The sequence below is a fragment of the Diabrotica undecimpunctata genome, chromosome 3, assembly GCF_040954645.1.
Source record: "Diabrotica undecimpunctata isolate CICGRU chromosome 3, icDiaUnde3, whole genome shotgun sequence".
Taxonomy (NCBI): domain Eukaryota; kingdom Metazoa; phylum Arthropoda; class Insecta; order Coleoptera; family Chrysomelidae; genus Diabrotica; species Diabrotica undecimpunctata.
Window position 1 is genome coordinate 167,364,307 of NC_092805.1, and position 24,471 is coordinate 167,388,777.

General features: G+C 33.2%; 1 protein-coding gene across 2 annotated transcripts in view; it reads right to left on the minus strand.

The window, feature by feature from the left end:
- Positions 1-456: 456 nt before the first annotated feature.
- Positions 457-24,471, minus strand: part of vn (membrane-bound neuregulin protein vein) — a 304,648-nt gene continuing 280,633 nt past the window's right edge. The window contains exons 3-5 of one of the 2 annotated variants that reach the window (XM_072527512.1): positions 22,654-22,775; positions 4,894-4,984; positions 457-2,780 (exon numbers count right to left, since the gene is read on the minus strand). In XM_072527512.1, coding sequence (XP_072383613.1) covers positions 2,660-2,780; positions 4,894-4,984; positions 22,654-22,775 — 334 coding nt within the window. In that variant the 3' untranslated portion in view covers positions 457-2,659. Of the gene's footprint in view, positions 2,781-4,893; positions 4,985-22,635; positions 22,776-24,471 lie in introns of both variants that reach the window. The other variant, XM_072527511.1, reaches the window with a different exon arrangement.

A 24,471-nucleotide genomic window follows, 5' to 3' on the forward strand; every position in this document is an offset into this window, starting at 1 on the left:
GATTTCGCACCTGAAACCGGACGTTTTAATAAGCCATTTACACACGGTTTATAATTAAAGCAAGTAATTGTAAATGATTGTGAAAAAGAAATAATTTAGACAAAGTGAAATACGTTTGAGGAAAAATGTTTCTAATTTTCATTTGTTATTGGACGTTTAGATTTCAGTTATTTATACATTATTAAAAATAATAGACGTTATATATTTTCAGATATATTTTTGTCATCAAGTTTGTCTCGAAGACAACTTCCTATCTTTTCTTGACAATTTAATTGATATCCTCGTATCTTAAATTTTGCGTTGGTTCTTATTGAATACGGTAAATATTTCAAAAGAATTTTAAAATTATTAAATCCTGCTATATATTTTGTATTTTCCTATTTTTTTATTGTGTATTTCCCTAATATTGTTACCTAAATCTCACTTTCCCAAACTTCAAGGTTTATACCGAAATAACACAACGTTTTTATTATTGTTTTTTATATTTTTATTTGTTTATTATTAATTTTACAGCTATCTTAGGTTTTGTTATAAGATTCTGTGATCATTATCTTTGTTGTGAGTAAAAGATGTAATAAATAAATAATATATCTACAAGACTTTATACAAAATTGTAAAATATCGGTCCCTGATATTTGATAAGTTGTTTTTACCAGCTTCTAAGACCGCGGAACTTTTGACTGATCCCCGTAGAATTTTAAAGCTGTTCTAGCTAGAGGTATTTTTTGAAAATACCTTGTAATTATAAAAATTTTACTTTACCTTATTTTATACTAGGTATTTTTATTTATATATTCCACAATTTAGGTTTTAATAACAACAATAATTATGTACAAATGAACTGAAAAAATAATAAAAATAAATTGGTTTAACTAAATTTTTTGTGTTTTTCGGAAAATACTTCAACAGTTATTCGTAGAGGAAGAAAGTTGATGATCACTACAATTTCATGAGCAAAATAAAAGGCAAGATAACCACACAACAGATATTACTGATATGAAAAATAACAAATACATTAATAAGCAAAAACTTCCATCAGCTTGTACAACATGGAGAGAAATTGAAAAATGATAAAGGCCATATATGTCCTTCTTTTCACCCACGCTTTTTAATTCTCTTCTATATAACGTTTTTTAAAAACTATGCTAATCTATTTTGAACATAGTATTTCCCTTGTTTTCTCTACTGATACTTATCTAGCGCCACTGCTATCCATCTGGTTCCAGGTATACATAATCACTTCAATGTTTTTTTTGTCGAATGTAAACTGAAAATTTGCAATAAGTGGCTTATCAAGAATATATTGCTCTGTAGCGTGTCTCACATTTGTTACTTTAATTTTCGGTTGAATCAGTGTTCACCTCTAGATGTGCAGATTTTTCAAATATAACGGAAGATTGTCTTAGGAGGAACCCCCTAACATATTTTCTTGACGACATGCTGATTGCATGTTTTTGAACGGCTTCCTTGTTAAAATCGTCGTCGTCTTAATTGATTTCGCTACTTCGTACAATGTTATTCTAGTTGATACATGTCTATATAACAGATCTATATATATAGTATACTCATTTATTTTGCTAGCATTAATTATCTGAGTATTGTGTACAATGTCCATGCGGTAAGATAGGACTAAGGAAGTACGTACCAAACCAAAGATAATTGTACGCAATAGGGAATGTAATATGGACGAAAATATTAATGCTGGTATAACCATTGGATATTGTAAGGGAGAGATCACAATCATGGTAGATGGAGACGTAAAGAATTATCTTTTTGATGCAAATATTGTTAAAATAAACACCAAATGTTTGAGATTCCTTTCGTGCCAACCCTGTTCCATAGCTGTGCACATACGCGCCAATTTGACACGAGCATTAAACTGTGTCAGCAGAGGGAGTGTGAATCCAGTTACTATGTACCAAAAAGGCAATGCAAAACATATAGTATTGTAATGTCTTTTCTTGGTACTCCTGTAGTTCAGACTCCCTCTGCTGCCACAGTTTAAAGCTCCTGTCACATTCGGCGCATGTTTGTACTGCTATGAAACAGGGTTGACTCAATAGAAATCTTAAACACTCACAAAAGACAAAAACAGTCGACCATACTGTTTTTGTCGAGTAAAACACGATAAGACACATTTGCAGATTAATAAAGAAGGCCTAAGTTTTTCGGTGATATATTCGTTAAAGACCAAGAACAAGTTTTAAATAAATTTGTTTATAACGCAACTTAAAATCGAGTCAGTGTAACGAGTGTTATTACCTTTTTCGAAAGGTAAGATAAGTCAGTTATCATTCCAAAACGCTACTAAAAAAAGTACTAACCATTCTTTAAAATACAAGTTTGGATTTTTTATTTGTACAATATTACGTGTGTGTTACGGGTATAGATCAAAAGGGTATCACTTCTACCTACAGGGGTACTAGTACACATAGCATTAGAAGCTGGTAAAAGCTCGCCTTATATAAATGACTGTACTGGCTTTGAACCATATCTGTCTCAACTCTTCTTCTTCATTTTTTAAAACAGTCTTATACAATTAGGATAGTTTACAAATATACACAATTGTATATGTACATCGGTAACAAATTTATACAATTTTCCCATTCGTCTTTTCGAAAAAAGTCCATCACTCGATTCATTTTTTTTTAAATTTTGTCTAACAATTGTATTTTGTCGATAGGCCTAAATTACAAGCGTATAAATCTGGTTGGGGATACATACTAGTGTTGCTGGGCTTTTTCACTTCGCATTTTTCTCCGCTGTAATTGTCTGGACAACTGGAATATAAAAAAAATTAATTACTAAAAATAAATGTTAATACAATTCAAATTATATTGTAGATTATAAGATGTGTGAAATAACGAAATTGTGATTTCTACAGAGCAAATAAAATTCTTTATCTAAGTAAAAAATGGTTGGATGAAGATATTTAACCGTTAAGAAGATTTTTTGCGAAAAATTAAACAATTCCGGAGGAAAAGTGTACCATAACTTTTAGGTATGAAACATATATGCACTCATATTCTTATCTTAACATTCTAACTCCTAGCGGAGTATGATTGGTGCCTTCTTCAGGATCTGATTGTGGCTACTGCACAAAAACTTACATCGGCCAAACTGGTAGAACTTTTATCAAGCGTATAGCAAAACAGAAGAGGACTTTCAACAATTGAAGAAAGATTTATTAAGAATTATTCACATTCGGAATAAAGGCATTAAGCTATCTTTGTTAGAATCTATGGAAATTAACAAATTAAAAAATACAGACATAATTCTGAATGGCCAACTTAAGACAAACAGTTCTCCCCTCCTCAACTTATTCAGTTGAAGACTATAAAGTGTAAATGTATATCAAAAATAGATTACTTGATAAAGGCACTATTCCGAAACAGCTGTACTTTGTAACTGGGAATTACACTGTCTAGCTATGGAGAATGGACAAAGAAGTGAGAGATCAAGTACAAAAGGCAGGATGCCTTAATAACACTATATGGCGAAACAGACACATTAACACTGAGATGAAGTCAAGAATTTATAAAGCCTGTGCAAGACCAATAATGACATATGCCTCAGAAACAAGACCCAACACAGCCACAAGGCAAAGGCTACTGGAAACGGCAGAGATGAGAGTACTGAGAAGAATTACAGGAAATAGGCTGAGAGATCGAAAGAGAAGTGAAGACATTAGAAGAAAATGTAACGTACAGTGCATAAATGAATGGACATAAGATAGAAAAAAAAATGGAATAAGCACATAAGCAGAATCGAGGAGACCCGTGTCGTCAAAATAGCAAGAGATAAGTCACCAATCGGCAGAAGAAGTATCGGACGACCACGCAAAAGATGGAGTGACGACCTACTATAGAGGTATTATTCCACCAATAAACGAGCAGAATTGTTTATAAAGAGGAAGAAGAAGAAGAGTATGTATGTATTAAGGTAAGTATGTATTAAGTTGAGTATTATCAATATATTGCTTAAGTTTTCTGAAAATTCTTCGATGTATAGTTTTCAAGAATATCTTTTAGAGTGGCTGATGGTACGATAGTCACTGCATTCGAAAGTTGTCACGTCTTTCCGGTAATACTTCTATTTCCTCATACTTTTGCTTCTTTTATTTTCCTTTTAATTATATTATACATAGATGCCGTTGTAGTGTTCAATGTATGTTCTTATATAATGTTCTCTCTTCCATCAATTTCAGTATCTTATCAGACATCCATGATGTTGTGATTTCGCTTTATTAGTGTTTTGTTTTCTCTTGAGAATCTTCGCATTGGATTCAATATTATCATTTTAAAGCTTTTCCATTTTTGGTTTGAGTCTTCCTTTGGATCGATAATATTTCTCTTTATTTCCGCGTTAAGTTTTTTGGACAACTGAGCTCTTACAACCGAGTACTTCAAGAATGAACGTTGTATTTGATTGTTATTACAACTTTGAGTTATCTTTTTGAATTGGAGATCAAATTTTACAACTGGATTGCTGCATTAGCCTCATGGTATGTTTTGTCGATTTGATGGCGTTTCGAAACCTTTTTATTATTTGCTATCACTATCTGCAAACGATCTCTAGGTTTAGGCTTTACGATTGGGTAATTTAAAGTTAGTGTTGCGACTACCAGTCTATTCTCTTGACGGAACTTCACCCTCAATTCTCCTCTCATTTCTTAATCCAAGTCCATATTGCCCAACAATATTTTCTATTATTTTTTCTACTTTTGAGTTCAAATCGCCCATAATAATCGTGATGTCTCTAAAGACTTATTAAGGTTTATATTATATCATATTTTGGTATATTTTGATCAGACTATTGTTTATAATTGTCAAAAAAATTGATTAACTTTTAGAGTTTATACCTTAAGTTAATAATAAAAAGAAGAATACTTACAAACACCCATAGTAGTTCATCGATGCTTCATGGAAGCATGTTCCCCCGTTTTGGCAAAAATCTTTGTCAAAGTTTTCTGAACATTTTTTATCTGAAAGCAAAAAATATTAGTTAGATTTATCGACAACTTCAACATTAAACGTAACCATAATATTTGTATCACACCCAGACCCAACTTTTATTTTGTTAATTTTATTTCAAAGCTAGTTTAAAATTTTAACTAGATTATATACATTTATTTACAGGGTGAGATATTTTTCGATGAGTACGAGACGAGGAATCTGGGAAAATATAATAGTACGAGTACAAAGTTTTTTAAATAGGAAAATAGTTGCTTTCTTATAAACTTTTTAAATTCCTTTGTCATTCAGTTATTAGAACTCCAATAAAAATTAGAGAAGATACTCCACCAAGTAGAAGATACTCGAGTATACCGGTTGTGTTGTTATAAGTACTGCGTTGTTATAAGTATTGCCATGATATTGTGGTCCTTAGATCGTTTGTTTAGCATTTCATTTGGTAATAAAAGGCAATTGTTTCACAAAGTACTATATTAACTTGTTAAAGGGATAAAACGAACTCAACTATAGATCAAGATTACAACGTTAACAATAATAATTAACTATTTATAAAAACAACTGTGTCTTTCACAATACTATGAGGTCTGTAGCCACGTATATTTTTTTAACTTTGCTAGTCGTTTGTTTATTTACTTGTTGAGGTCAATGCCAATACCCTTTCGGTTTACCTGAGTTATTAATAATTAATATTATATTATTTAAGACTATATATTATAAGACGTTGGATAATAATTATGAGTAATTAATCTCAAAACACCTTCCCCTTATAGAAGAAAAAATTTAATTAGATTCGGAGATTGACTAACGTCTTTTTTCACCTTTTATAAAAAAAATTATCTTTTTCCTTTTGTCGTTCGTATTTTTGTTCGTTTACCATAACTTGATATGTACATTTACTTGCAATATTTATAAATATGAAGTGATACATATTGTGACCACTATTTAGCAATTGAAACAATTCGAATAATGAGACGTTGGAATAAGACAAACAATTTATTATCATTGAGGGAAGAAGTATTTAGGGCATTTGCTACAAAAAGAAAATGTTAGAGATCTACACAAACACGCGTAAGCCCGTCGATATATTCACGCGAACAACAATCTACGAACGCAGATATAAATGATAAATAGGGAAATTTGAAAACATGTATTGAAAAAGCAGCGCTACGCAAGAAAGACACAATAACAGGCAGGAAGGATTACTAACCACAATGGAATCAACAAATCAAAAATGCATGAATTGAAAGAAATGGACATGTCACGACTACATACAAAATAGGACAAAAGAAAACAACAAATCTGGATGTGCAGTTATACCCCAGACAATTGTTAATAAGCTCCAACATCAAGGATTCCTGCATCAAAAGGTTCTATGAACCAATCCCAAAGACCCAATATAAATCTATAGGAATACAGGTTTACGCAGCAATCAAAACAAAAATTCAATTTTAAAAATGTCAAGTGGATAAACTTCGTAAAAGACATAGACATGTCCATCAATAATCTGAACCCTACCCCAGAATACTACATCCTTGTAGAGAAAATTAAGAGAATATCAAGACTACACATACCGGGTCTTTCCGATGAGTCAAAAACCATTCTGATCAAATAAAAAAGACTATACAGTCAAAATCCATTCAACAAAGAAATAATTAGAAATGTGGAACAGCACTGATGGAAATATTTAGCGAAGTAAGGCAAACAAAGTGCATTGACAGTTTGGACCGAATAGATACGACACACAGTAGTAATATGGTATGGAACCTTACTAAAAAGCTCAGCTGTACCTCCACTGAAACCAGGCAACCCTATAAAACAGCACCAGACCAAGTAACCTACCAGCTTCTATTAAACGGAAAGTCCAGCTTAAGACTAATAAAATTCAAAAATAAATAGAAGCCCCCAATCCAAAAGAAATTGCCTCGAGATACTTTTAACACTTACAGAAGCCATCCACTCAATGGAAAACGGCAAGGCATCAGGGGTGGATAATATATGTGTGAAACGCTTTTAAAGCCGAGAAAAATCCATACTCGCCCAAAAATAACCCACCAGTCTTCTGCTTATGCCATCTCTTTAAAGTATACGAAAGAATCCTCCTACATCGCATAGGAAACATTAGGCAGTACAATTTTATTTGCCATATCACCACTATATGCGCAACATCATCAAGTTTTTTAAAGTTTGCAGTGCAATTCGGAAATTCCATTTCTTATTCGGCGTGATCATCACAGTCTTGATCGGAAATGATTTCATCGTCAGGTAGGTTGTACAAGTGGTTTATAGTAGCCTCCATATGTTGAGGATTATTCAAATTCCACCTAACTGCAAGAAATTGGCTCATTAGATGACAGAAACAGTTACAGTGAAAAATGTATTTTTCGCTAAAAATTTAGACCTGAATATTTTGGGCAGTGGGAAGTATTTTTCCCACTAGCATATCTTATTATAAAACTCCTCAAAATAAGTAAATTGATTTTAGAAACATGTAATCATAATAAATAACTGTTATATTACATAATCTATACAAAATAAACCTTAAAATTACGAATATGGCATATGCGTCCATATTCCTTGTTTACACTGTCACAAACATTAATAATATCTGTACAGGTTCGTTCTCTAACAATATAATGTAATGCAAGAGACTTTAACAATACTTGGTAAGATGGCAGCACTGTTACTATTCAAGAAATTCTAATTCCAATTAGTTATTTCTTTTTGTTGCCAACTATAGTTGTTGCTTTTAAATTTTTAAATTTAGTTCCACTCGCTTGTAGTAAAATTATTTTATTTTTTCTCTCCTAAAATTACCGGTTTAACCTGAGAGTCCGTGGCGTAAAATTCTGAGAGCTCGTGCCGTAAAATTTTCCCATTAGTGAAAAAACTACCACTCTAAGAAGCACTTGCTCCATCAATTACGATTTCTATCGAAAGAATCAAGAATCTATGTAAATAATAATGGTATAAAATTGCCATTAAAAATTATCTCATCCTGTAAAAAACTTTCTAGTAACATAACCCCTTTTAAATTTTGTCTATTAACCTCTATAATACAAAAAAGTTTTATATAAATACGTGACCCAAAGCGCTTAAAATTAGTATGTGCAAAATAAAAGTTGTTCAATAAAAATATTAAAGGGTAAATTACAAAAGAAAACCCTTTCATTTTTATGAGGTATTCGCTATACCTAAACTCATTACTTTCCTAGATATTTTTAGTTTTCTTCAAATTTCGGGAATATCTTAAATTTTTGTAAGTAAACTTTCAGTTTGTACTTTGTAGTAACTTGTCTTGTGTAATAATATATCAAACTCATTTTTATTCAATAAATAATTAATACAAAATTAAACCATAATAACATGCAATGAATGTTTTCAGTCACTCATCATCATCATCATTCTAGCGTTTGTTACACAAGGAACCTTGTTCTGGGTCTTCCTCTTCTTCTCTGACCAATGGGTCTAGTAAGGAGCGTTGTTCTAGCTGGGTCATTTTGTTCCATCTGCATTACATGCCCTATCCCCCTCAGACATCCTATCTCAATATGTTTTACAATATCTGGTATATGGAAAACATCCTAACATGTTTTTATTATTTTTTGTCAGAGTCCAGGTCTCTGAGCAGGACTGAGCGTATTATTGTTTTTTAGAGTTTTGCTTTTGTACTTCTTGATATATTATTTTGTGGTTACTATTTACGATAACGTCGTTTTCTATAACAAGTTATCGTAGGATTTGTAGTTGCGTGCTTATTTTCATATACTTCGTTTTGTTGTAGTTCATTATTAAACCCATTTTTGTAGCTGATTTTTTAGTGCTACATACGCCTCTTGTAAAGCGTTTTCCGTTCTCCCAACAATATTGATATCATCAGCATAGGCAAGGATTTGCACTGATTTATTTATTGAACCATTGGTTGTGATTTGTGATGTACGTGTTACTTATTCCAGAGCTAGATTGAACTGTATACAGGAGAGAGGGTCTCCTTGGCGCAGCCCGTGTTTTTTTTTAAAAGGTTCAGACAGTTCTCCATGGATTCCTACTCTACATTCAACTTTTTCAAGAGTTAGTTTTGTTAAATTTACCAACTGATTTGGTATTTCTAGCTCTTTCATTGGTTTCAAAATTTCTCTTCTATTTACAGAGTAGTAGGCTGCTTTCTTCTTCTTCTTCTTCGTCTAGCCATTCACGTCCACATCTGAACATAAGCCTCTTCAAGTCTTCCTTTCTATTGTTTTTTATTGTACGCTACTTGTAGCCAATTTTTCCCGGCAGTCTTTTTCAGATCACATGTCCATCTCATAGGAGGTCTGCCTCTGGGTCTTTTGTGTTGGTATGGTCTCCAGGTTAAAATTGATCTGTGCCATTTGTTTAGATCGCTCCTAGCTAGATGTCCAGCGTATTCCCATTTCAACTTTAATGATTTTTGCACCACATCGGTGACTTTGGTTTTCTGTCTTATCCATGTGTTTGTTTTCTTGTCCTTAAGTGATATACCTAGCATTGTTCTTTCCATCGCGTGTTGAGTGACTCTAAGTGCTTTATAGTCTATAAATATGTATATTCCACTGTTAGAAGCGTAATTCCTCTGTGGTTAGAGCATTCAAAGATATCTCCTTTTTTGGGTATGGTGCAAAGTATTCCAATCCAATTACTAGGGAGGGATTTCTGTGCCCATCTTTTTGTCTGAACTGCTGTAGTGTCATGATATCGTTGCCACCTTCTTTAGTTTAGCCGGGAGATTATCTATTCCGGGTGATTAGTTTTTTAACTGAATCTTTAACTTCAAGAATCGTTGGTGGTTCCTCTTCACTCTCGTCTATTACGCTTACCTTATCTCTTTCGTCTTCTAGGTTTTCTTCCGCTATATTAAGTGTCTGGTTAAAATATTCCACCCATCTATTCAATACATCTTTTCTTGTCGTTAATAGGTCACCATTCTAAATTCTGCATTGGCTTGTGGTTGCATTGAATTCTTTTCTGAGTTGATGTTAACTTTCTTACAGAACTTTTTCTCTGTTGGGGTTTTCTATATATTTAAGTTCCTTGTTTACGTGATTTCGGTTTTTTTGTGTTGTCTTTTTTCTTCACTTCTCTTTGTCTGGTAGATCTCTACACTTGTTCTAGTTCGTCGGATAATCATCTTTCTGTAGGCTTCATTTTTTTCTTTTGTTGCATTCTTGCATTTATGGTCAAACTAATAGGGAAGCCAGGGGGTAGGTGTGGCAAACTTGTTGCATCTTTTTTAGGGTCCCAAAACTGACATTCTCAGCAAAATTCAGCTTAGCCATATGATCTTTAGAGGTTTAGTGGCATTTTGGCCTCTGACGACTGGAGAAAAGTGTTTATTCTATCAGTAGAAAGCTTTGACTGATCAATAAAAATCGATTCTAACCGATTCCGCATTTATATCATAAAATGTGATTGTATTTGGATTAAAAATTTAGGAAACTTCATTCTTGGTATCCTTTTTAAAAAATAACAATATCATCATCACTATTAGTTATAATTTAAATCACTAGTATTAATAACTACAGAAATTTATGACTTGTTTTTGAGGTTTTATTTTTGCACATACTACTCTAGCGCGACATGCCTTAAACTAAAGAAAAATGTGACAAAGATCAAACTTTTTTTCATGTCTTAATTTTTTCAAAAAGTAAAATTCTCTTTTCAAAAATGCACCCATATGAGAACAATTGGACGTTTTTGGTCATTTTATTAACCTATTATTAAATGTTTTTGATTATTAACTGTGTAGTTTGTGATGTTTCCTATGACGTTGGCAACCCAGCCACTTTTCGAAGACTGTTTTCTCAATAAATACCCTTTAAATTAGACTAGATTAAAACTTATTTGGTTTCTCCTGTTAGGCCTCCCGTCCACTGGATCCGGAAAGCTGCGAACTCAATTTGTCCGAATTCGATCGAAAACGGACGAAAGATCCAAACACGTGGTTTGAAGAGGACCGGGTCCACTGGGCCCGTACCGTTCGTACGTTTTCGTCCGAATTCGGATGATGCCGCATCCGATGCCAGCATCAAATCAAAGAATATAGACGCATATGCGTCTATATTCTTTGCCAGCATGTTGGGATCTAATTTCGAAATAGTGCGAAACTTAGATCACGCGAGATTGACACAATGGACTATGAACGGTTAATTTTTCGAGTTTAGCATGAATTTTGTTGAGTGTATTGGAATATATCCTTTTTTATTCGAAAATATGAGAAGTGGTGGTCATCGTTGATTTAGAAAATCGTACCACAAATGAGCAAATTCTCCAAACTCGTTTCTTTTTGCGTAATTGGATTTACCCACACTTCTTTTTTTCGTCTATATTGCCTGACACGTCGATGAATCAAAGAAGGTTGTTTCAAAAAGAAAAATTCTACATCAGAATCAGAAATATCGTTCCATAGAGCCATAACTACACCATAGAGTTCGGACGAATACTGAGGCAATAGACGATCGCACGATTTCGTTATAACGACCTTCGTCCGAATTCGCACCTTCGCAGTTCGCAGCTTTTCGGACCCAGTGGACGGGAGGTGTTTCTGAACAGGAGTTAATTAAATTAACGGGTCACTCAAATGCAAGCTCTCTAAAACCATATCTGCAGCTCGATTTCAGTTACCACCACAAGTTGATCGAAAATCTCAGAACAACAAATGAAGCTGGACCTTCGAGTTTCCAAATGCTACAGGTCAATAATACACAAAATCATGCTTTGGTAGAAAAGAATGGACAAACTACTATAGCTTATAATAATTGTACATTTAATATCGTTAATAAATAAATATAATATAAAACAGAAGCAAAAAGTGTACAAACTGGTGGAACAATGAAATAAAAGCAGAAGTGAAGTCCAAGAAATGATTTAAGGAACGGAACTGCAGACAACTACCAAATATATAAACTGCAAAGAATCAAAGTCAAAGATATGGTACTAGCAGCGAAGCGGAAAAGTTGGGAAGAATTCGGAAACAAGATGGAGGAATTCTACCACTCTAACGAAAAGTTATTCTTTAAAACCCTGAAGAATTTAAAAACCGAAAAGGCTCCACAAACACCAAAGCAAATAAGGGACAATGAAGGACACTTACTGCATGACAATGACCACATCCTAGATAGATGGAAGCAATATTTCGAGGATCTACTGAATATCCAATACGATGTAGACATTATCAAAGAAGAACCAGAAAAGGTAGAGCAAGAAGACCAAATTTAAGATGAAATAACTATAACAGAAACAAAAAAAATCATACAAAAGCTTAAGAATGGTAAGGCGACTGGATTTGATAAAATCACAGCAGAAATACTTAAAAACATGGGCGACAAGGTCATTGAACTGCTAACAAAAGTATGTAATAGGGCATGGAATGAGAGACAAGTACCAAAAGATTTAGACCAAGATCCCAGAGCGATCAGACATAACTTATTTTCACACAGATGAAACCTTATAGTCTGAGTAGCGTCTCGTGTGCTTTGAATACCTGCGTATTTATGAAACTTGCTGAGTGACACCTGGGCAGGTACCAGGTGAGAAAGGTAACTAAAAATAAGAGCTATTTAACTTAAATTTACATAACTGATTTTTATACATATTTTGTAGACTATTATTTTGAAAATACTGTAATAAGTGTCAGACACTTGTCATTGACCAAAACTTTTGTCAGGCGCTTTAAAGCTCCACTAAAATTAAATGAACTTTACTTACTTTTACATGTCTGATTTTTAAATATGTTATTAATGGAACTATAATAAAGTTATATTTAATTAGTCAGACAAATTATAATGACCAAACATCCTTCAAACACAAAAATTAGTTAACCAGAAGTATGAGCGCGAGAGTGCTGTGCGCATGAGCCTCAGAGTAAAAAATTCAAATACATTAAGAATACTTACTGTTTTCGATCCGATTAAATATTTTTGCATCTCTATTTAAAAATCAGACATGTACAAGTAAGTAAAGTTCATTTAATTTTAGTGGAGCTTTAAAGCGCCTGACAAAAGTTTTGGTCAATGACAAGTGTCTGACACTTATTACAGTATTTTCAAAATAATAGTCTACAAAATATGTATAAAAATCAGTTATGTAAATTTAAGTTAAATAGCTCTTATTTTTAGTTACCTTTCTCACCTGGTACCTGGCCAGGTGTCACTCAGCAAGTTTCATAAATACGCAGGTATTCAAAGCTCACGAGACGCTACTCAGACTCTAAGGTTTCATCTGTGTGAAAATAAGTTATGTCTGATCGCTCTGGGATCTTACTCTAATTGGGAAGTGGGAGTTATTCTACCCATTTTCAAAAAGGGAGACAAACGCAAATGTAGTAACTATAGAGGAATAACACTACTGATCCCATCCAAAGTATATGAGAGAATAGTAGAAAAACGTCTTTTACAAAAAGTTAATTCTAAAATGGAACAATCACAGAGTGGATTTAAAAAAGGCAGAAGTATCCAAGATCACACTTTTACTATCAAGAAACTAATACAAAACGCACGGAACTCAAGCACTGAGTTATACCAAGCCTTTATAGACTTAGAAAAGGGTTCATAGTAAATGAGGGTCTATGTCAAGGAGGAGTCCTAGGTCCCATACTGTTTAACATTGTCTTGGATGACATAATTAAAGAAACTAGAGCAGAAACATTGAAATTATATGCCGGACATAGAAATCTAGATGAAATGTAGATCTCAGAGTGTGCATACGCAGACGATCTAGTGATATTTGGGATAAATGAAGAAGCACTCAATCGAAATTTACAAGTATGGAACGCTGCACTAATTAAACGAAATTTAAGGATCAATAATGAGAAGACGAAAGTAATGGTATGTGGAAAAAATAGAAAACAAACGAAGATAACACTTAACGGAAATACACTTAAACAAGTCGATACTTACAAATACTTGAGAGTACAAATAGAGAACAGAGGAACTGAAGAAACTGAAATAAGTTCCAGAATAGAAAGTGCTGCTCGGATGTACCACGCAATTAAAAGTACGTTTTTGTCGAAAAAAGAAGTATCCGAAAATGCCAAAGTGACCATACACAAGACGGTGTTTGTACCGATTTTAACTTTTGGTAGTGAAAGTTGGACGCTTACCGATAAATTAAAATCGAACATACAGAGCATAGAAATGAAATTTCTCAGAAGAATATTGGGTATAACCAGGTTAGACAGGATTAGAAATGAGGCAGTCAGAGAACATCTTAAGGTCCAATCAATTATTAAGAAAATTGAAGAGGCCCAACTGAGATGGTATGGCCACATGGTTAGAATGAATCAAGAAAGACCAGTTAAAAAAGTATGGGAAGCCAGAAGACAAACCAAGAGACCAAGGGGCTGGCCAATGAAGACATGGGATGATAATGTAACCACGCTTCGCTTATAAAATTTTGACAAAATCACTCGACTGACATCTCGTGATTTAACTTAAAATTTAATTCGCGAAAATTGCCAGGCAACAAACTTTTATCCCAGTCGAAAAAATTGCAGGCAAAATTTTCTCTCTTATATTATTATACGAAAAAAGAAGAGGAAAAATACAAAAATTATAAAGATTGTGGAAAAGAAGCTGCGAAAGCAGAATCAAAAATTTAGGAAAACACCGTTCTCCTAATACTTAAAAAGTAAACCCTTAATAACAAATATACATAAATAGAAAAGCTATTAGAGAAAATACATTTTAATTTATAGCACGTTTCATGAAGAAATAGTTTATAGAGCCTTAAAATAGTATTCCTTTTTTTAATTTTAATATAATTTTGCTTCGAACCACACTCCATCTTTCGTTGCGATGATCTTTCATCTCGTGATGTAAAGTTCAGTGATCATTCACAGAAATATTTCGAGTTTTTTTCACGTTTTGGCAGCCACTTTCGGCTACTAACAAGCCAAAAGTATTATGAAACTAATTAGGCGCCTTCGTGATTAATATTGTTTTTATTTTTTTGTACACGGGACCCAAATGCTAAATGCACCGTTCATTTTATGACTAATTAAGTGAAGATTTGACTTGATATCGATATTAATTGGCGAGGTGGAGAGTTTATTATTCATATGTATTTTGTTAATTGCTCTAGTTCATAATCACCGGTAGAAAGTACAGATCATATTGTAAAAAATCAAATCAAATATGTATATCACAGCACCAGCTTTTATATGAATCAGTCTTTTCCACATCTGTCCCTAACACTGGTTGTTACTCACATATATATGTCGTTCACAATATTCATATACTCACTGGAAACTTCTGTCTTTTTGAGCGTCCATTACAGAACTTCTCGAGAAACTATGTCATATGCTCTCTCAAGATCAATGAATACCATATGAGCGATTGTTTCTTTATGCCTGCATTTTCCGTCGACTGCCTTTCAATCAAAATTGCATCTGTTGTTGATCTATCGTGCATAAATCCTGCATAACATCGTGCATAAACTTATTTTCCGTTTAATAATTATTACTCACTCTCCCATATTTTCATAATGTGACTTTTTTTGTCCCACTTTCCTATTTCTATTTAGACAACTTGTTTCTGTCTTTCCTAAAGCTGTACAAACTCTCCTGGTGACATCATCTGGTCCAACTGCTTCACCTTGAAATTCTGGAATAGCTGCCTCGTTTGGAACCATTTCTGTATATTTGTATCCACTTCTGCTTTAGCTTTTGCTACTGCTGTGCTCTCTTTCTTCTTCCTTCTTCTTTAGTTTATATAGATTTTCAACTTCTTTACAGCTGCAGTGTAGTCATCTAGTTCTACTTCGCCGCTATAATTTTTTTAAGAATTTTGCTGTGTATATTTCGGTACCCTACTTGAAGCTGCCTCATCTTACAATGTCTGCGTTGTTCCATCATCTCTAATATTTCTTCGGTCATCCACTCGTTCTTGGTAGTTGTTTTGTTTTCTTCTTCTTCTTCTTCTTCCTCTTTATAAGTAATTCTGCTTGTTTATTGGTAGATTAATACATCTATGGAAGGTTGTCACTCCATTTTTTGTATTTTGTATCCAATATTTTGTATATAGAACTTCATTTTTTGCGCGGTCGTCAGTTACTTTTTCTGCCGATTGGTGACTTATTTCTTGTTATTTTGGCGACACGCATCTCCTCCATTCTGCTTATGTGGTTATTCCATTCTTTTTTCTATTTTGTGTCCATTCATTTATACATTGTACGTTTCATTTTCTTCTAATGTCTTCACTTCTCTTTCGAATTCTCAGCGTATTTCCTGTAATTCTTTTCAGTACTCTCATCTCTGCAGTTTCCAGTAGTTTTTGCGTTGTGGCTGTGTCGGGTCCTGTTTTTGAGGCATATGTCATTATTGGTCTTACACTGGCTTTACAAATTCTTGACTTCACCTCAATGACTCAAATTCTTGACTTCTTAATGTGTCTCTTTCGTCATAAGTGTTATTAAGGCATCCTGCTAGTCTATTTGCTTTTTGTACTTGATCTCTCACTTATTTGTCCAGGTCTCCATAGCTAGACAGTGTAATTCCCAGTATTTTATTTCCATTACTTGTTCGATGTTGATGCCATCAATTTCTATTTTACATCTGGTTGGTTTTTTGCTGACTACTATTGTTTTAGTTTTCTGAGATGAGATTGTCATATTAAATTATTTTACTCTTTTGATAAATCTGTGTACCAGTTGTTGTTTTATTTTGGAGAAGAAAAGTATTGTTCACATCATCAAATGATTCTTTTATTTGGTCCATGACTTTTCAATATCATCCACCATATTTGGTGTTGTTGCCATATTTTTTTCTGACATTTTTCCAAGTATTTCAATAGCAGTATATCTATTGACATTAGCTATCATCCTCCAAATTGTACTAGAATTTCTTTTAATATTCCAGCTTATTTTTCTATTACTATTTTTGCCCTAAATCGACCCTCTCTCTTATTTTTTAACATCTATATTTGGATTTTTTGTGATTCTCTTCTATATTTTTATTTTGTTTCGCGTTTTATTTCGGTATCTAGTACATTTAATTTATGTTGTTAGGTAACAGTGTCACTAACTATTACATTAACGTTATTTTTTTTCTTATCATAAAATAATATTAAAGAAGCCGACAAAATTTAACCAACATTGGGAACCAGAGATCCCAATATACTTTTCAATAGGTTTTTGTGCGCTGAATTCGAGTCTGAGCTCAAAATTGCCAAATTGGCCCTGGTTTCCGAGATATCCTAACCTAAAAAGCAAAAATAGTGGATTTTGACCTTTTTTTAAAGTTATGTAGCGTGGTAATATAATAATTTTTCTCCCAAAAACTGTCATAACCATCTTAAAGTATAGGTCTCAATTTTTTAAATAACGTTGAGTTTACTATCACGTAGATACTAGTTAATACTGGTCGTCGAAGAGTATTACAAGGAATTATATCAAAGTAGACGAGACAACCATTTCAAAGAAAATCATGAATCAAGTTTCAGAACTAATGCTAGAAATAGGTAGATGAGATTCGACAAGCGTTAAGAAAAATGAAAAATAACAATGCCCCAGGAGAGGATGGAATTGTAATAGAAGCTATCGTAAATGGAGAAAATATGCTATTAAATCAATTAAGGAAACTGTTTAATCTATGTTTGCAGCAAAGAGAGGTGCCCAAAGAATGGAACAATGCTATAACCATCCCTTTGCATAAAAAAGAAGATAGAACGGACCTAGAAAATTATAGACCTATTAGCCTATTGAACCACATATACAAGGTCCTTACTAGGTTAGTGATATCAAGATTGGAGAAAAAATTAGATTTCTACCAACCGAGAGAGCAGGCAGGATTCCGATCAAATTATGGTACCAATAATCATACAGTAAAGACCTTCATTGAAAAATCTATAGAATACAACAAACCTCACTTTGATAGCCTTATAGAAGCATTGAATGACAGCAGGATTGACTGAGTTTACTTAGATATCTTCTTTTTCGCTGAGATATAGCATTTTACAATTTCTTAGTTTTAATAAACCTACAAACCATATGATTATAATTAAAATTTAACCAATATCCGGACCCAGAAATCAGATTATACTTTTTAGAATCTGAGTTACAAATTCCCAAATTTGCTCTTGTTTGAGATATCCCAACCTAAAAGTGCAAAAATATTGGTTTTTGGCATAGAAATATAATACAAATAGACCTCTCAGGCGTAATTTGCCAGGTTTATCGATCACGTGACCTAAATGTTCAAGGAGGAGGTTAGAAGTTAGGTTATTTCAGGATAGAAAAGTTAACGCGTTTACATAACCTCAAAAATGGCCAAAAACCGCTATTTTTGCACTTTTAGGTTAATATATCCCAGAAACCCGTAGATATATAATACAAATAGACTAACTGTTGCAATACGGTGTCGTTCCGATAGAGAAAACTGACGTAAAGCAGTTCCTGCATCTCTTTCTAATTGGACCAGATTTTTGACCACGTAACCTAAATGACCAATAGGAAGGTCACCTGATCGATAAATACGGCCCATTACAAAAAGACGCAGGGACTGCTTTGCGTCAGTTTTTCTGTCGCACTGGGGGAACGGTGATGCATTGCAGCGATCAGTATATTTGTATTATATGTCTATGCAGAAACCAGAGCAAATTCAGCAATTTGGTGCTCAGATTCGTATGCAGCGTACCAAAAACATTTGGAAAAAGTATAATTTGTTTTCTGGATCTCAGTCTTATCGACCTGTGTTGTTTGAGAGTGCTTTTGTCCACTTTTTTACATGTTATAAGTTGACAAATATTGCACACACTTATATACAAATAGAAAAAGTATCAAAACCTGTTGTCTGTGTTAATTACTAATTTACAGCAGATATATAAATTTGCTTAAACTGTATGGGCTTGGCAGTAAATTCTAACTACGGACACCCTGTACTATAAACTGATCGTAAAACGGAACAGAAACAAAGTACATAATAAATTTATTCGAGTTAATTTGATTCGAACATACAAAATAATGTAGTGGTCTTCAGGAAATGCATGGAGAGTGCGGCAAATGCGAAATAACTTTGTCTAAAATTAGATCGCAGTATATCATATTAAAACAAGCAAATTGTGCATGATAAACTATCTTCCTATTTTCGATTCATATTTTGGCGTAATTGGAATTGAAATAGCATACAGTAGTTGATGTATTGTTCGAAAACTATATAGATGCGGTTTTTCGGTATTTTGAATATGTTTGGAATATAATTTAAGCTTTGTTATAGTCAAAATTAAATGTATTTGCCGAGTTTCATAATTCCTTTATTGGAATTACCAGCTTTATTGTGATTATTTGATAAAATTATAACAATATTCTAAAGTTTGATCTTTTTCTGGATGAAAAATGAAAGACACAACCCCTACAGTCAACCGTGATATAAAATTTGTTATGTACAATAAAAAACAGGAGATAACATGAAATTTTTGTGGCAAACAAATAAAAATTGAACAGCAGATGTTAGTAAAAATTGATAATAATAATATTAGGCATTGCATAGCACAATGTATGTAAAACTATTATTTGTAACATTTTTGTTGTGGTCACATGTTGAAAGAGATTACATTTCTGCTTTAAATCATGTGACCATTTTCCCGAAGAACTCTTTTATCTGTTAATCTTGCCTTCCATTTTACTTATTCTTTTTTAATACGTAGCTGTTTAATTGTCTAGCTCATTTGAGTGAATGTTTTGGTGCAAAACCACTGTTTCCCACTTAACCAATTTTTTTATTGGTAGCGAACGAGACGAGCAGACGTTTTTGTCTGTTTTTGTGGTTTTGTGTTTTTTGTGTACATTGATTTTATGTTCTGAGTGTCATTATCCATGTGTGATTAACGTTATTAATTTATTTTTATTATCGTAATATATTTTTTGATCTTATTCTTCTCTAGATTTGTTTCCAGCTTGAGAATCTGAGTAATTTATAAAGACCTTTACATCTCTAATTTGTATTTATTTGTCCCATAAGAAGTTGGAAATATTGGTTTTTATGAACTTGGAACTCCTAAAAAGAAGCTATTCCTGAACAAAAAACATAGGCAGAGACGCATAGATTGTGGTTTGGCACGCAGAGGGTGAAAAGAGGAACAGTGATGTAAGGTAATTTGGAGTGATGAAACCACAATCTCGATCTTTGGGAGTGATGGAGTGAAGTTTGTTCGCCGGCGACCGGGGGAAGACCTTTTCTCTCAGTGTACTACGGCCACTATGAAGCGTCCTGTGGGTGTCATGGTTTAGGCTTGTATGACTACTGATGGATTTGGACGTTTAGCAGTAATAGAGAGCAATATTAATTAAAAAAAAAATCAAGAAGAGATACTGCAAGCCAAATTGTTGCCGACGATCAGAGATTTCTTTGAATGAAATGCGCAACAATGCATCTTCCAGCAGGATGGAGCGCCTTGTCATACGGCTAAGATTTCTATGGATTGGTTCAGAAACCATGACATTACTGTCCTGCATTGGCCTGGAAATAGTCCTGATCTAAATCCAATAGAACATTTGTGGTCAAGGCTGAAAGTGTGTCACCCAAGTGACAATAGAGAACTGATAGAAGCCATTGTTCAAAACTGGTTTAGAGTTATTACGCCAGAAGATTTGGCTCGTCTCGTGACCTTCATGCCTTGCAGAATCGAGTCTGTCCTAAAAAACGAAGGTTTTCCCACCAAATACTAATTTTCTTGATAATAACCATTGTACCATTTTTTAAAAATATATCTACTAATAGCTAACGGCTGTTGTTTTATCTATTTTTAAATTTTTAAATATATATATATATATATATATATATATATATATATATATATATATATATATATATATATAAACTCCTGGTCAAAATTAACGCACCACTCATATTTTTCTCAATAATCTTTATTTATTGATAATTTACTGTGCAAAAAGTTGCCTATGGACCTTGTTTGACAATGACAGTTGTTACGTAAGCTAATAATAGTCTTGATTTTACAATAATTTGTATTAAACTTCGTTTTAGACTAAAAGTGAGTTAAACTACCGATAAAAGTGTTCGTTGCTTAAAAGATGCTTAAAAGTGCCGATTAAAGCAAAGTGCTTGTGAGAAACATGCTTTTTATTGTGATATTTTTTATTACATGCATGTTTGGAAGTTCATTTGCATAAAAATCAAATAAAAAAATGAACCGACAAAGAAATTTGTCAATGGAGGAGGCAGTGCGAGCATCGACTCTCGTAGATGAAGGATATTCAATGAGCTACGTTGCAGGTTTGTTAGGAAGACAACATTCCAGCATCAGTCGCAAGGTGAGGTGATATAATGAAACAGGGTCGTACCATCGAAGACCAGGTCAAGGGCAAAAACGTTGCACTAATCAAATTGATGATCGTTTTTTGAGACAACGTGCTCTCGGAGATAGGAGAGTCACCAGCAATTTGCTAAAAAATGAACTAGCAGATGTTCGAAATGTCGCGATATTATCTCGAATAGTTAAAAGACGTTTACATGAAGCAGAATTGAGCAACAGGAGACCGGCCAAAAAACCCTTGCTTACCAGAGAACTCAGGGTTCAGAGATTGAATTTTGCAAGGTTGCATCAAAATTGGACCATCGATGATTGGAAACGAGTTCTTTTCTCCGATGAGACTAAAGTAAACCTTAAAGCTCCAGATGGTCGTGAGCGTGTCTGGCGAAGGCGAGGAGAAAGGTTTACAAGCTGCCATATCTCTCCTAAAGTACCTTGTGGTGGTGGCTCTAAAATGTTTTGGGGTAAATTTGTTTTGAAGCTCGTACGGAGTTGGTCCCCATACGTACGAGGTCTATGAATGCCCATTATTACTTAGACAACATTATTGTCGAACATGTAGTGCCTTTTGCTCCGTTTCTTGGACCTAATTTTTTATTCATGCAAGACAACGCTCGTCCTTATGTTTCTCGACAGGTTATTGGCTACCTAAATGATGTTGATATTCCATTATTAGAGTGGCCACCTAGCAGTCCGGACATGAATCCTATAGAGCATCTATGGGACTATCTCAAAAAAAAGATTCGAAGTCGTAGACCCCCTATTGCCAACCACAACCAACTCATTGGGGCCGTTATTGAAGAATGGGAGAATATTCCGCAAGTTTTTGTTGAACATTTGATATCAAACATGCCTCGGCGCATAAATGCAGTCCTAAGAAGAAGAGGGCCCACACGGTATTAGTGTTGATCCAGATGCATTTCATTGTGTTACTTTACTGATTTTTTTCCTTTTTGCAATTTGGAGTTATGCTAGCTTATTTACGCATTTCCGGCAAAAACAAATTTTTAAAGAAACAATAAGGCAAATTAAGGTTATGATAAAGTCATGTTTGACTTATTTGTAGGTGTTTATTATTTTTTCAATGTAACTTAGTTTTATTTTGTGTTCATATTGTAAATATTTAGATTATTTAAAGTGGTGCGTTAATTTTGTCCAGGAGTTTATATATATTCTATGAATCTTTAAAACAAATTGTAAATAAATTATTGTATGTATAACCGTTTAAAGCTTTATATACAAAAAATGTTCACCAAATTTGCCGGGTAGCATATTTTGTGTCTTATTATAGTATTAGTACATTTAAAGGAACTGTTAAAATTAAACGGTTGACTGTAGTACCAACAAAAGACGACAGAAAAGAATGTAGATGCAAGATATACCGCTAGAAAAGCTCTCACTAGGTTGAGGCAAAAGGGTGAAGTTTTTTGAGGCCTTCAGTCCGTTCACCGTCTCAGCTACGCACTCGTACTGGCCCAGATACTCTGCATCAGGCTTCTTGATCACTAACTTGCTCTGCCTCCTAAAATCAACAAAAAAACAAAAATAAGAAATTAAATATTTATAAGGGGATGAAGATTCGCTAAATGTATTGTAAAATTACATAAATTAAAAACCGTGGATGTAGTTTGGCTTTAAAACTTCTAAAAGTGCTTCACACATGCACATGCTTCTTTCGCTTCACATTTTGTTAGGTTAAATATTCTACAAACATAAGCGAGCTAAATATAGAAGAAAATATTATATGGAGTAGATATTTACTTCTTGTCTTCAGTTTCTCTATTCGTATATCTTAAGTAAAATTAAAAACTATGTATATAAATTTAATTTTAGTTAAAAAAACATTGATGGAAATAAAATGGCGTTGTTGTTGTAAAATGTTGTACCATTGTAAGTTAATAAACAATATTAACAAAAGATTTGAGATTTATTTTATTTATTACATAAAAAAATTAGGATTTTACTCCTTTAAAGTAGTCAAATTCAAATATGTACGGAATACATATTTGAACAAAAGTGCATTACATTTTAAAAAAGCAGCCAATTAAAAATGCCAATTCTAAGTTGTTAGCTTTTTGCCCAAAAAAATAAAAAAGACTTACCAGTCTTCATCACTGGTATGCAAAAAAAGAAACATACAAAAACATTAGTTAACTCATTCAGTAAGTACTTACATTCAAAAATATATTTTGTAAGAAATAAATATAGAGTTATATGTAAAGGATGCCTCAAAATGTGGATAGATATTCTGTACTTTATTTCAATAAGTTGTCTATAGGCAACAAATAATAAAACAAATAATGTGTAATAAAACGAATATACAATGTATATTTGTTTTGTTATTAAGGTAAGAATGTTAATGTATTTAGTTCTTTCGGGACATGTACATTGATTGATTTTTGTACCTCAGTTATATTCAGAGATGATATTATACAGAGTGTCCCCGAAAATAATGCGTTCCTTTTTTAAGGTATGGATATAATACAGAATTTGGAACAAAAAAAGTCTCTTAATATTTTTTCTAAACTTAACCGTTTCCAAAAAAAAATTGTTTTCCATATACGTAAATTTTTATTTTTAGAAAATTAAATAATCTGGCAACGTCATACTCAGTGAAAGCGGTTCTGAATAAAAACTCGTTTGTGACTTAGGATATTTAACAAACCAACCCTTAATTACTATTCAAGGTTGTTGACATCTGAGGAAATGTAGGTATTTTTACTTAAGTAAATAAGTACTATGGATTAATTCCTAAAAAGTAATTTGTGCAACCAAGAAGAATTATTTGGAATGTTTTTCTAAAACGTATTGAAATATGGCATTATTTTGAACGAATTGTTAAAATGTCAATTATTTACAATAAAAAACAGTTTATCTTTTAACTGAAATAGTCATCATCATCATCATTCTGACTTTACAACCCTGCGTGACCCTGTTAGACAAGAATTCAAAAGGTTGGTTTTACCTACCTCTGTATAGAAATATCGAAGTTGTCCCCCTACCCCCACAAATCCCTTGCAATAGTCAGGTATTGAAAATCGGAATTTTAGTCAGTATAACATTGTATCCCAGCTTAGCTGGTCGCTCTCGCATATTAGTGTTTAGTTTTGTATTCGATTAAATTCGATGCATTTCTGGTTTAAGAGTTTAGACTCTCGCGTAAGTCTCAAATTGTATCCCAGCTGAGCTGGTCTCTTCTTGTTTTGGAGTTTTATCTC